General features: G+C 43.0%; 1 protein-coding gene across 5 annotated transcripts in view; it reads right to left on the bottom strand.

The window, feature by feature from the left end:
- Positions 1-13,180, bottom strand: part of LOC125891102 (WAS/WASL-interacting protein family member 1) — a 52,297-nt gene that overhangs the window by 11,362 nt on the left and 27,755 nt on the right. For 3 of the 5 annotated variants that reach the window (XM_049580076.1, XM_049580078.1, XM_049580075.1), the window contains 5 exons: positions 4,329-4,540; positions 2,544-2,598; positions 2,310-2,400; positions 1,739-2,169; positions 1,249-1,413 (listed from right to left, as the gene is read on the bottom strand). In XM_049580076.1, the coding sequence (XP_049436033.1) occupies positions 1,249-1,413; positions 1,739-2,169; positions 2,310-2,400; positions 2,544-2,598; positions 4,329-4,459 (873 nt within the window). In that variant the 5' untranslated portion in view covers positions 4,460-4,540. Of the gene's footprint in view, positions 1-1,248; positions 1,414-1,738; positions 2,170-2,309; positions 2,401-2,543; positions 2,599-4,328; positions 4,541-8,078; positions 8,349-13,180 lie in introns of all 5 variants that reach the window. The other 2 variants (XM_049580077.1, XM_049580079.1) reach the window with 2 other exon arrangements.

Genomic DNA, 13,180 nt, shown 5'->3' on the forward strand with positions numbered 1-13,180 from the left:
GGTGCAGAAGCCACATTGTAATGTAAACATCTTCTTGTGCTCCAGCTTATTGCTTAAAATTGCCTGAGCGTGACTGATCACTGTGCAGCATCTTCAAGTCTTTTTTCTGCTAGAAAATCTGCCTTCTCGTGCTTGAAAATAAACCAAACTTCGCACAAAGATCCAGTGTGAATACTTCAGTGTGAAACCATCTGAGGCTTCTCACTTTGCACATAGCTCAACTAGTTAAACATCAGTTTTTCACTTATGCAGCAAATCAAACATTGTTGAAGTAAATTACCAACATCTCCATGCTGTCTAGATGCAATATGTGTATTTTCAGATTTTTCTTTCGATAACTGATTTTTTTACAGTGGTTTGAAATCTGCTTTTCCATGCATGGGCGGCTGCTAAACCTGCACGTCTGGCTTAGTCAATTTGTGAAGCTACACATGAATTGTCACTGACTAATTAGCTAAGTGACATAGAAGTTGATCCTCAGCTGATGCAAAGGCAGATTGTGTTGCTAAATTCCTAAATGTCTTCCAATTCTTCTGCTTGTTGCTCAGAATTGCCTAAAAATGCCCGGACCCAACCCATCGCTGCGCAGCAGCTATAATTCTAATTAGCTTTGCAAGTACACAATATAATTTTTTTTGTAAGAGCTTATCCTGTTGGGTGTCGCAGGGGGGCTGAAGAAAGTCCCAGCTGACACTGGCCGAGAGGCGGGGTACACCCTGGACCGGTCACTAGACTATCACAGGGCTGACTCATAGAGACGCTCACATTCACATCTACGGGCAATTTAGAGTCACCTAACTTGCATGTGTTTGGACTGTGGGAGGAAGCAGGAGTACTCGGAGAAACCCCAACCCTGGGAGAGCATGCAAACTCTGCACAGAAGGGCTCCCTCACCCTGGGTCCGAACCAGGAACCCTCTTGCTGTGAGGCGACAATGCTAACCACCTCGGTGCTTTGCTTCAGTGAGTTTTTAAAAAAGAAATACCGACATGTTTTTTCAAACCTAGTTTTAGTGTCGTTTTTTGACGATGCCATGTGACATCATACTTGTAGAGTACAGCATCATCTCTGTTTTTTGTATAAGCACACACTGGACTTCTTACTGGAAATGCCACAGTACTGCTGCAGTGTACAAACATACTACTGGCTTAGTAATAAAAATAGTAATACTTATTTAACAGGATCAACAAGAACAGCATCTCCTCTTTGATCTGAATAACTTTAATAGAAGCGTAAGTACTCTGTTACCTTTCTGAACTTCCGTATGGAAGCATACTCAGCTGCAGTTGGGTCTTGGATGGCCAGGGAGTTGACAGAAGACAGAGGGGACCTGTTGACCCCACTGGCACCATTACCTCTTGCTGCTATCGGCCCGTTAATGGCGCCATTCCCTCTGCCGTTCCCTCTGCCACCCTGTGAGAAAAAGACAAAGAAATGCACGTTTTTTATTTCAAGCGATGTCAGATACAAATTACTATCATGATGCAAAGCATACTGAACGAGGCACAGCTGGCCCATATACACCAGCTGATGACGCATGCCATCTACAGGCAAACTAAGTAATAACTGTTATAGCTGTCACACTAAGGTCTACAGGCAGCACAGGCTAGCATGTGTGGAGAATTTTCTGTCTCATAAATGTGAATCACTGGGTGTATGAGGCCAGTCCCACGGGGGGCTTCACATTCAGAGCGTAATATAAGTCTACAGTCTTGGATCTGTGTGTGCATGTACTTACATTCCCATTCCCATTGCGAGCGCCGTTGGCCTGAGCCGGGGGGCTCTGGGCAGCTCTGATTGTAGCTGGAGTGTTGTTTGATGTGGGCGGCGGGGCAGAAGGTACTTTGGGGCCTGTGTCACCCTCCCGGACTCCTACGCTTTCATACAGGCCGTCATCCAGGCAGTGGGTGGGAGTGGGGTTGTTGCGTATGCCCACCTCGGTGTAGGTGTGGTCTCTTGCCTCCACTCCTCCTCCTCCTCCTCCGCCTCCTCCTCCGCCTCCACCTCCCCCATCTCCTCCTGTCTCCCCTCCTCCCCCCTGGCCAGATCCCTGGGGACTGGTGGGGATCTGGGGAAGCTGGCGCCCATGGGAGGGCCTCAGGTCTGTCTGGGAGCGCCGGCTATGGAGGAGCAGGAGGTCCATACTAGCTGGACGGCTCTTGCTAACAGCTGCACAGAGAGGAAAAGGAGGAGGAGGAGGAGGAGGAGGGAGAGAAAGAAAGCAGTGGAGAGGGCAGGACTGAAATAGTTTAACAGCTCTGGGGTGTACATCATATATTGTCACTCGTCATTGGTCACTCATCACTTACAGTTTCCATTGCAGGGGAAGCGATTGATCTCATGCAGCCTGGTGTCAGATTTGCTCATGGAGTTCAGTTTTGGATGACGAAGGGTTCCCTGCTATCACACACACACAGACGTGTAAATACAAGGCATAAAACGGGTGAATCTGCATGTACAACCAGCCAATCAGGGAGGAGAGGATACATGGAAGAGAGCGGAAGGAGATGGGAGAGAGGGAGTAAAATGAAAGCATGTCTCACCATATTTACAGATGTCCCTTTCTCTCCAGCTGGGGGGTGCTTGCTCTTGCTTTTTCTGACACAGCATCAAAGTGAGGAAGGTCATCAGGAGCCGGTGGACAGAGAGAGAGAACACACACACACTCAGAGCAGATAGATACGATCAGCATCTGACTCTGGTTAGGGCATAAAAGTCCTTGGTTAAGAGCAAGAGCCCAGTCGAACAGTGAGTGGAGCGTGACTCAGGATTTTGCCCGAGCAGAGGATGCCCTTCACTGAGAAACTTTTGTGCCTCTTTTTTTTTTTTTTTTATCTTTTCACAATAAGACCAAGCAAACTCACAGTTCTTATTTTGTAGTTTCCTCCATGCTAATTCCCTTTGCCCTTTTACTTGACTATCCTCTGGTATCAGTAGCGATAGCGATGCGTCTTAAAACACACTAGTGTGGATGTAGTCTTGTGCAACAAATGTGTCTAGAGAAGTGTCGTAATGGATCCCTGGAGGTGGCTGTAGCCATAGGAAACTGTTGATATGGTGAGAGAGTGACGAGATAAAGTAAGAGGACTAAAGCCCCTGGGAGCAGGTGTGAATGTGAGAATTGTTCAACCCCCCCCTCCCCGCGCTCCGCCACCAACTCTCTCATTTTGGAAGTTGAGGATGTGCATCACATGTAATTTGAGATATTTACTGCTGCACATCTCTGCTTTGCAAACAGGTGCCGGACTCCCACAGATAACATGTATTTATAGAAGCTGCTTGGAATATAATTGAACATAAAAAGTGCCACAGTCAGATTCATAGCTATTGTCCCCTCTACTGAGCTGGAACTCAATCCTATTCGCACAAACATATGGCCGTCATATCCCTGAGGGGACCGTGTGAAGGTGAAGAGAGCTCCCCCTGGAGACGTCCATAATAACACAGCACAGGAGGGGGTTTAAAGTAAAAATGACATGACGGGATGAGACCGATAAAGAATGGCGTCAATTATTTCTGCGAGTTTAAACTACGATCTTACAAGATATCGACTGTAATCCTCGGACTCTACAAGAACCACTGGAGGAGGGGCATTTTTTAAATCAATAGTAGGGAATCGATAGTCTCTTTTTTGGAGGATCTATGGTATTTGTACATGACAGACTGAATCTGAACTGGTCTGCAGCTCAACATTACCAACATCCGTCAGGGGGCATTTTTTTCATTCTTTAGATCTTAACAATAGTGTGGTTTTATTTCCATGACATGAGCTGGTTTGACATTTCTCTACATCCTTATCTGTGTATCCCATGGCAACAAAGCCACAGTGCAGCCTCTGATTGGTCCCGGAGGGTTCTGCAAAAGCAAAAAAAAAAAAAAAAAAAAATCCCAGGCTGTTCCATTGCTCTTGCCTGGCTCGGAGTCTGATCCTCTTTAAACCGCGGGGTGTTCCATTGCTTTTGCCTGCTGAGGAGTCTACTTAAGAGGGGTGACGTGAGGCTGCTCTGACTCTGGCCCGTCTCCTCAGTGTCCTGTAAACATCATTTCATCTGATCTGACACTCGCAGCCATTAACATTCATTACTGCCACTCTGCTCAGAGCGGGGGATAAAAGAGACAGGGAGGGACGGATGGAGGGAAGAGAAAGAAGGGAGGAGAAGAGTTCAGAAGAAGTAGAGGCACATAAAAGAAGGAGTAGATGATGAGAGTGATCTGGGAGGGCACGGAAAGCTGGCAGCAGAGATGATAAAACTCTGGCTCTTTTCTTTTTTTTATTTCAGTCTGCCCCTCTTTCATTCACATTTCAAGTCATCTGACCGTCCTCTTACCTTTGGCAGCCAACGCAGACGAGGACAATAAGGATGGTGACCACAAAGGCGGATGCCGCTGCGATGGCTCCCAGGAGCAGCAAGTTTTGGTAGGTAGGGTCAGCGGGATTTGTCTCTCCATTGTCATCCATGACACCCACTCCCTCTCGCTTAACTCACTCACTGCCACTCGAGCTCAAACTCTGCCACACAGACCGTCTGCTCAGGAAAACCTGCAGAGATACGGGTGGAGGAAGAAAGACAAGACAGAGATACAACATGTGAGCGACATGAGAGATAAGAAATGAAGAAATGCTGCAGAGAGAGGGGTGAGAAATGGTGTGTGTGTGCGCGTGTGTGTGTGTGTGTGTGTGTGTGTGTGTGTGTGTGTGTGTGTGTGTGCTTGGTTTGCCTCTGGCTTTTTGTCACTGTCTCTTTCTGACATATCAGTTTCTATTTTTGACTCACTAGGAGAATAATGCACAGAAAATAGAACACCTTACAAGGCAGCCAGTGTGAGCACGCCAAAAAAGGTTTCATCACACTCTTTCTTTTTGTTGTTAAAAAAAGATCAAATGATACCGTAACATTACATTTGACTAGCCAGAGAGACTCTTGCCTTAGTTTTACAGGAAAAACCAGCTGAGCTCCCCAGAGTAGTGTCTCACTGTCGGCAGGACCACATCCACTGCTGCTACACTTCATTTCCTGGCACAACGCTATCTTATTTTTTCTCTCCAATCAGCAGTGGTTCAAACCCTCACAACAAAATGTTCAATCTTTTACACAGTGGTACAAGTTGTACAGAGTGTTGTACTACAAACAAGGAAGCACTTTCACCTCAAATACTTCTACCTCTCTGACACACAAGGGCAAAAATTTGCATGCCGCTCCTCCACTATTGGATTAGTTTAGACAGATTTGTATACTTGTGCTCAGAGTAAGAGTTTGAGGAAATAAGCTTATTTGCCTTCTTTCTGAAAGTGAGATGAGAAGTCAAATACCAACTTCATGTCTGCACAGTGTGCACACAGCTGGAGTCAGGAGTGTAGCTTAGCATAAAGAAGGCAGGGGGAATTAAATAGCCTGGCTCTATCTAAAGCAAAAAAAAAAAACACAACTACCAGCACCTTTAAAGTCACTCATTTACACGATGTATGTTGTTTTTTTAATCTGTCCATTAACAGAAATGTAAAAAGCTCATTTTGTTACCATCAGTTTTCGAGTTACAATCTTCTCATGTCAGAAAGAAAGCAAATAGGGCTGCAACTAATGATTATTGTCATTACTGATTAATATGATGATTATTTCCATGAATTATTGATAAATTATTAGTCTAAAAAATGCAAAAAATGCTCATCACAACTTCTCAGATCCCAACTAATAGTCCAAAACCCAAAGACCCTTCATTTACTATAATGAATGACAAAGAAAAGCAGCTTGACATTAAAGAAGCTTGAACCAGCAAATATTTTACATTTTTTTGGTTGAAAAATGACTGAAATGATTCAAAGATTATCAAAATAGTTTTACACGATTAACTGAGTAAACATTGCAGCTCTAAAAGCAAATGTGCGTATCTCCATAGACAGCCATGTATGATAAAGGCACAACGAACAACATTACTTCTCACAGGCTGCGACAAAGAAACATTGTAAAAGGAATCATCTTTCATTTTCATATTGTATTAAACACTGTATTTTACTGCAAATACCCTTGTTCATTACATAAAAATACTTGATTGCAAGACTTTCTTTTAGTGAAGTATTTATACATTGTAGTACTGGTATATTTCAGGTAACTGTCCGACTCTGATAAGCCCAGATTCAAACACTTTATTGTTGATAAAAACGAAGAAATTCAGGATTGGATTTCAGCGGCTTTTTGTAAATTACTAGGCTAACCCACTACTAGGTTTGTGTGTAAAGTCCTTCTTAAATTCACTGTTAACGATTATATAGTTTTGACTCAGGGATTCACTGAATTTGGTTACGCTATTGCAACTTACAAAAAGTCTTCGCTGATGAAAACTAAACTTAGTCACCATAGCATCACAAGCTGAAGCAAAAGTATCAGTTTTAGGCCAAACAACATATCAAAACTTGTATGCACACATGGAGAAACATGAGTTTCCATGTTTGTAGTACACATGCTGTTCAGAATTAGTGGGAAATATCTGATTATGCTAAGCTAATCGAAGCTATTTTGTCAGTTAATGTGTTATAAACAGATGCTTGTGCTGTTGCTTGTGAAATGCAATCTATAATCTTCTAAACAGCATGTTGACCAGATATTTTGAACATGGTCTCTTACACTCTTCAGTCTAAACAGGTCATATAATAGCAAGCTAATGCTAATAATAAGCTAAATTTTGTGAGTTAGGTTAGCTGGAGTTACAGGACTCCCTAAAAACTTGGTACTTCACTCGTATGGGCATTGTTTTGCAGGTTGCAGCCGCGCATGTTTTGGCGAGCTCTGTGACCGTCTCAGCCCGTGAGCGTATGTTCATACTTTATACGATAACCTTTGATCAGCTTTGTAACAACAATCCTGAATTATTCTGGTTTGATGAAAATGAGAAGCTGGACTGAGGGGCAAAGTAGACTAGACCGAATGATACACACATAGGCTACAACAGTTTATTTGATGCATGTCAGTTATGAAGGCGTACAGAATATATTATTCATGTTAGTCTGTGTACACAGAAATTGATAGTCTGGCTTATAAGCCCCTTTATGCATTTATTGATGCAAGATACTACATTGATATCAGAATACAAACCTCCCTCCTTCTGAGTAGATTTCTATTTTTGGACAATGTAGTCCATCTAAATGTCAGTATGTTTAAGCACTCTCTAGTTGTACACATTTTCCAGTATAACGTTGTGATGCGTGTGTGTTGCAATTTATCAGCAGTCAGATAAAAGTAATCTGAAAATCTGCAGAGAGGTCGAACGTTAGTCACTGTTGGTAGGCAGTGCCAAGAGTACAAGGAGCAATAATCTAGGTTTATCTTTGTAAATCAGTGATTGCAAAAAATAAAAAATCATCTCTGTTTGCAGTCACAGTTAGGCATGAGGTCGCCTGTAGTTTAATTTTAGGGCTAAGGTTAAGAAGGAGTAGATGATGAGAGGCTCAACATTGGAAATAATGGTGTTGAAAAAAGACTTTTGACCCGATGCGTGCCAACAAGACCACGCATCAGGCAAACAACACTGTGACGCATGGCTACACCCCTTGGTGAAGTTTATAGGGAGTCTCCCAGAGTCACACCTGGCATTCACAGGGTGTAAATATTTAGTAATCTCAATATAAGACCATGTTTGAGTGGTTCAGCCTGTTCTTATTTAGTAAATCTCCACTGAGTAAACATCCATGTTATAACTAGGATAAGTTTAAACATACACGAGCTGGTGCACCGGCTCCTGAAGTATCGCCTTCAAAATGTCACTTGAACACAGAACATGTTCAATTTGAGGTACAAGTATGTCCACAGTTACTGACTTATCGGCACAAGACATTTGAAATTAGAACAGTGGTCAATGCACAACGACACACACACACACATGCTTACATTTCCATACTCTGTACATTCCCTTATAAAGAGAGACAATGGCAGCAATGTGGTTTAAGTATTAGATTAGCGAAAGAGCTGAACATCAGGGATCCAAATGACAAAGCAAGCAGTGAGCAGAAGGAGGTCATGGCAAGCTACTGTATATATGTTGTGTGTGTGTCTGTATGTGTGTGAGAGAGAGATTTTGGAATATACCACCACAGGATCTGGCTCTGGCTTTCTGTTTCTTGGAGATAAAACTGCATCTTTTTTTTCCTCCATGTCCTCTTTTCTTGGTCCCTCTCCCTCTCTCTTCCTCCAGATCTCCTCTCCTCCTCTCTCCCTCTCTCTCTCTGTCTGTCTGCCTGACCCTGCAGATATGTGAGGCGATGCACGGCGAATGAATTAGCAGAGCAGGGGCCTTAGACAGCCCTGTATGGAATAGACAGACAGGCAGGCAGGCAGGCAGGCAGACGGAGTGCAACGCTGTGGAGAGAGGACAAACGAGAAGTAGAGGGTGAATGAAAGGGAAGGAGAAGAGAGAGAGAGAGAGTGAGGTGATGAGACACAGGAGCAAATGAGTGGGATGAAAGGACAGACAGGTGGGAGAAGATGCAAGAAACCGGGGGAAGACGGAAAAAAGAGGGGAGCACACTTGAATCACGAAGGAGGAACGAGGAGGGGAGGGTGTGATAAACAGTGGGGGAGGGAAGAGAGGAAAGAGAGTGATGAGACGAGGAAGATGAAGACAGTGAGAGAAATAGCGGGGAAGCCTGGGAGAATGTACGATGAGCGCAGGGAGGGAGGGAGGGGGGAAACCGCGCGAGAGGGAGACAAAAAAAAAAAAAAGGAAGCGGCGATGAGAAGGAGGTCATCAGCGGTCTGTTTCTGCCTGCATTTTGTCAGCCCCCCTTCTGAAATATTCAGAGGAGAAACACATACAAGGGCTGCGTTTCTGAACCACCAGCGAACACAATGAAGGATGGGAGCACATGTCTAGCAGCATACTTAACAGTATGTGAAGCTCACAAGTGGTGAACAAGACTCTGGAGGAGGAGAGGCAGTTCGTGCACGACGCACAACGCCCCTGCAGCGCGCTCGACAGTGACACACAGTTAGGGTGCAAGAATGTTTATTCCAGCATCTGTCTTTGTTTCAGAAACATCATGAGTAAAATGCCAATGACAATAACAGCATATTGAGAGTGATGACGGTGACGGTGATAGCCCTGTTGATGCCTGCTGCTGCTGCTGCTGCTGCTGGTGATGATTATAATAAAGATGTCGGTGACGATGATGATGAAGGGTGCAGCTACTAATACCAATGGTAATGATGGGCGATAATGAGGTCAAACTGAGAGCTGCGAAGACGTGTCGAGGGGCGGATGCAAGCAGCAGAGCTGGCAGAGCGGCAGGCAGGATGCAGCGGTGCAGCACAACCACAGGGTGGAAGGTTTCCTCTGTGTCTCTGAGATCACACACACACGGCACAGAACAAAACACACGCATGCCAGCATAAAAACGCTTCACTGTTGCAAATCTAACTACAATCTTTGGATTGCACAATCCCCCTTTCAAAGAAAAGAGAAAGCAACGGTTTAACCCTCAGACGTGCGACTGAAGGTCTAACAGACTCTGCAGCCTCTTCATTATGCAATAGCTGCTCAACAAAAACTAATTGTAGTTTCTACCCCCAGTTATGATTAAAATAGACTGTTGAAAAGAAAATCAGCTCAATTTTCATGTGCCCTAAAAACAGTTTTTGAGACAATTAGAGCTTTATATCCTTAATTCTAAGCTCTCAGCTTAAGAAGACCCCATTTCATATCAGTGTTTTGTGCCTGTACTGGTAGAAATAATTTCCGCACGCTCACATATATGCAGTGTTTCATTTTATTCTGCTTACAAGTTGTGCCTATAACAGTTTTTAAGGATCTATCATTCTGAACTCTGAATCATGTTGATTAAATCCTGATTTTCCTGTATGTTTTGATAACATAATGATGGTTTTCTTGTGTGAATAAATGCATATTACTGTGTCTTTTTAAATGTGTGTCATCTGTTTAATTAGACATTCAAATATGTTATAAATTACTTAAAAGCTTTTTTTGTGAACAGTGCTTCTGACGATGAAAAGTGGGGCATTTTTTTAGGTTTAAAAATAATTTCAGTTACATCTCAGGGATGACATTTACACTTGCAGTTACATTTTGAATTACATCATGAGCTGATATAAATTGGTAATGCTCGCCGTAGTCAAGAGATGTCGGTTCAGCTTTTACTGGAAGAGCAGAAGACAACTGAACAGAACTGACTTCAATAACAACAGAGCCGAATGCTGGAGGAAGCACAAACTGGGTGGCTTTGGGGAGGCTGAGTGTATATAAAGTATATTAAGGTTAACCTCAGCATTTCTTAGGTGATTCCCTACAGTCAGGTAAAATGAAAGAAATCCGTGCGGCTGCTTAAAGAGAATCTTCAGAATATCAAGTGCATGGTTGTTACCTCGCTGAAGCATATGGAAATAAAAAACATATTAGTATTGATTGATGCCATGGTCCAGATTGACTGAAAGAAGGAAAATTTCAATAAGCTTGAATCCCTCTGTGTAAAGGTGAGTTATATGAGATTCGCTTAAAATAATATGTATCAGCTGAGTGTAATAAAGAATATAAAGACACACATCATACAATATATCGTTCACACTCAGGAGATGTTTACTCCTGCACTTACTTTTTTCACTCCATTACAATTATCCCCATAGAGGTAGGACAAAATATGGATTCAGGGATGTATCGTGTTACTTCCTGTTGTGATATGTTATCGATACACTGGCGCTCTAAGCGGATTTCCCTCCAGTTTAACTTCCCAGAGTCACTTCGTCATGACTCCTCATGGTGGGGCCAATCAAATGAATAAGGACATAGTGAACTGCAGCGGCACACTGACGCAAGTCCACCTTGAACGAGGCAAGTGTCTGTTGTTCATTAAGTCATGTCTGTTACAACAGCAGGACAGTTGAGTGTCTGTTATCTAAACTGCTAATGTCAGCTGAACAGGTGCAAGAAGATACCATTGTCGGTAGGCTACCAGTTACAAACAGGCTTGCTAGTGAACGAAACGCTAACATGCTAATAGATTGTTTTTGTGTTTTTAGCTGAGCTGGACCAGGGAATATTTGGTTAAAACAGATCAGTGATGCTGTTTCACCGTCATTTTTCACTGTGTTAATGAGTGGAAATCCAGGGGCCCCGCCCCAAGCAAATTTGCACTGCACGGGGATCTGGCTCCGATGAGCAGAGCCTGCTGAATCACCATCGGACCAATCAGATCAGTCTATCTGACAGAGGCGGGCTCTGGGCGGGCGTAACGTGATGAGGACAGCGCTGTGCGGTAGGAGTCGAAAAGTAAACAGCCAAGATGGCAGCTGCCGAAGGATCGCGTCCATTCAATTTAGCTTTGGAAGAAACATTAAGCCAACTACACTGATCTTTTTCCTTGAGAGAGGAACAGAAGACTGTCCTAGAAGCCTTCGCTTCCAGGAAGGACGTTTTTGCCAGTTTGCCAACAGGATACAGCAAAAGCATAATATATCAGTTCGCCCCACTGTTCGGCAAACAAATGCAGCTTGGTGCAATGAATATGTCACTTTGTTTTTTGCTCTGATTGGCTATCGTGCTATCCAGTTGCATGCGACAGCATTTGAAATGCCTCAGTTAGTGCCCCTTGGATAGGAAGGATGTATTGGTGAGGGCCAGACTCAAAATCTTTCTAGATTTGAGTCTGGATTTCCAGGCTAGAAAACTCTACCACTGTTTTGGAAAAAGGAAATTATGGGAGGCGAAAAAGCTATACAGGTGACATATTTTCTTTTTTAATAAGTTAAGTAGGGTAGATCGAATTCATGTCTTAATTTGATGTGTAATATTTAAAGAAACCTAAAAGTGTTAAATTGGAGAACAGAATTTGGCACTATGCTTTTTTGGCTGGGCTGCAGAGGCGAGGTCAGCCCTATAAATGTGAAAATCAGTCCACGAGTGAGTGAGTGAGTGAGTGAGTGAGTGAGTGATGACGTAATTGTCGGTAAAACTTTTACCAATTTTAACAATTAATAGCCTGCACCATTATTTGCTTAGATCACTGAACTCAAGAGGCATATTTTAATTCATTTGACACAAAACTGCTGCTCAGCAAAGATGGGAAATATGATCAAATTGTTTATTTGAACCAGTATGAATATTACTTGTATAAAAAATAGGCTTTGAATAAGATATCAATAATGGATCATTCATTTTATCTAGCTCCGACAGACAGGAGAGAGTGTTATGACACAAGTTTTATTCTACTCAAGGATTACGGCGCCGACACAACACCACTACTTAATCTTGTTAAAACAATATTCATAAATTGGATTAATTTTTATGAAAAACCTCTTTGATTCTTTTGATCTGAGGACCCTTACGGACTAAAGGAATATGAATAACTCACAGGGTAGTCGAGGAATGGACACATATTCTGACTTTATGACAGCCTCAGAGGAAGGGAGTCACCACTTCTTTCTCGTCCCACCATGTGAATTAATTGTTCTTTGGTGATCATGGTTTGAGTAAAGTGACCTTAATAACTGAATTGTAGAGAATCTAACCGATGTGTAGCATGTCTATACTGACCCAGGTTTAAACATTCATATCTGTATGGGTGAACTATAGAGGGGGGCCACCAACCTGGTTTTATCCTTCCAAAGAACTTCTATAAATGAACTGCTTGGCAACCAGACCAGGCATCTAACTGAGACAGGTGTTTATTTGTCAAAATATGTAGCAACACCAGGCTGGTTAAAGGGACTGGGCGTTTAATTGGGACTAGGTTTTCAATTGAAGTTTTATGGTATTTCTCCATAGAGACAGTGCATTTCAGTCTCGTCCCCACCGGAGAGGAAAACAATTCATCACTCTCCACTGACTTTGTATTGAGTGACGGTGCCTCCTTTTCTGCTAGGAAAAAACACAAAAATGCCTAAATGCTGCTTTGTGGTGGGATGTTCCACCAACATGGCAACGGGACCAAAATACAGTTTTTACAAGTTGCCACATCCAAAAACTGAGCTTTAAAGCAACAAGACGTAACGCATCAGCAGGAAAACTGAGAGATCCTGACACTGTATGCCCGGTGCAGCAAGCCTGCTAATTTGGCATGAGGTAGAGGTAGAGGATGAAGCTAACTAAGCCATGTAATATCCGGTTTAGATTTATGAGCTTAAACAGTTGTAAACATTGAAGTATTTCACTTTTGGCGATTCAATGGGCTCATTTTTTTTCT

The sequence above is a fragment of the Epinephelus fuscoguttatus genome, linkage group LG7 (assembly GCF_011397635.1).
Source record: "Epinephelus fuscoguttatus linkage group LG7, E.fuscoguttatus.final_Chr_v1".
NCBI lineage: Eukaryota > Metazoa > Chordata > Actinopteri > Perciformes > Serranidae > Epinephelus > Epinephelus fuscoguttatus.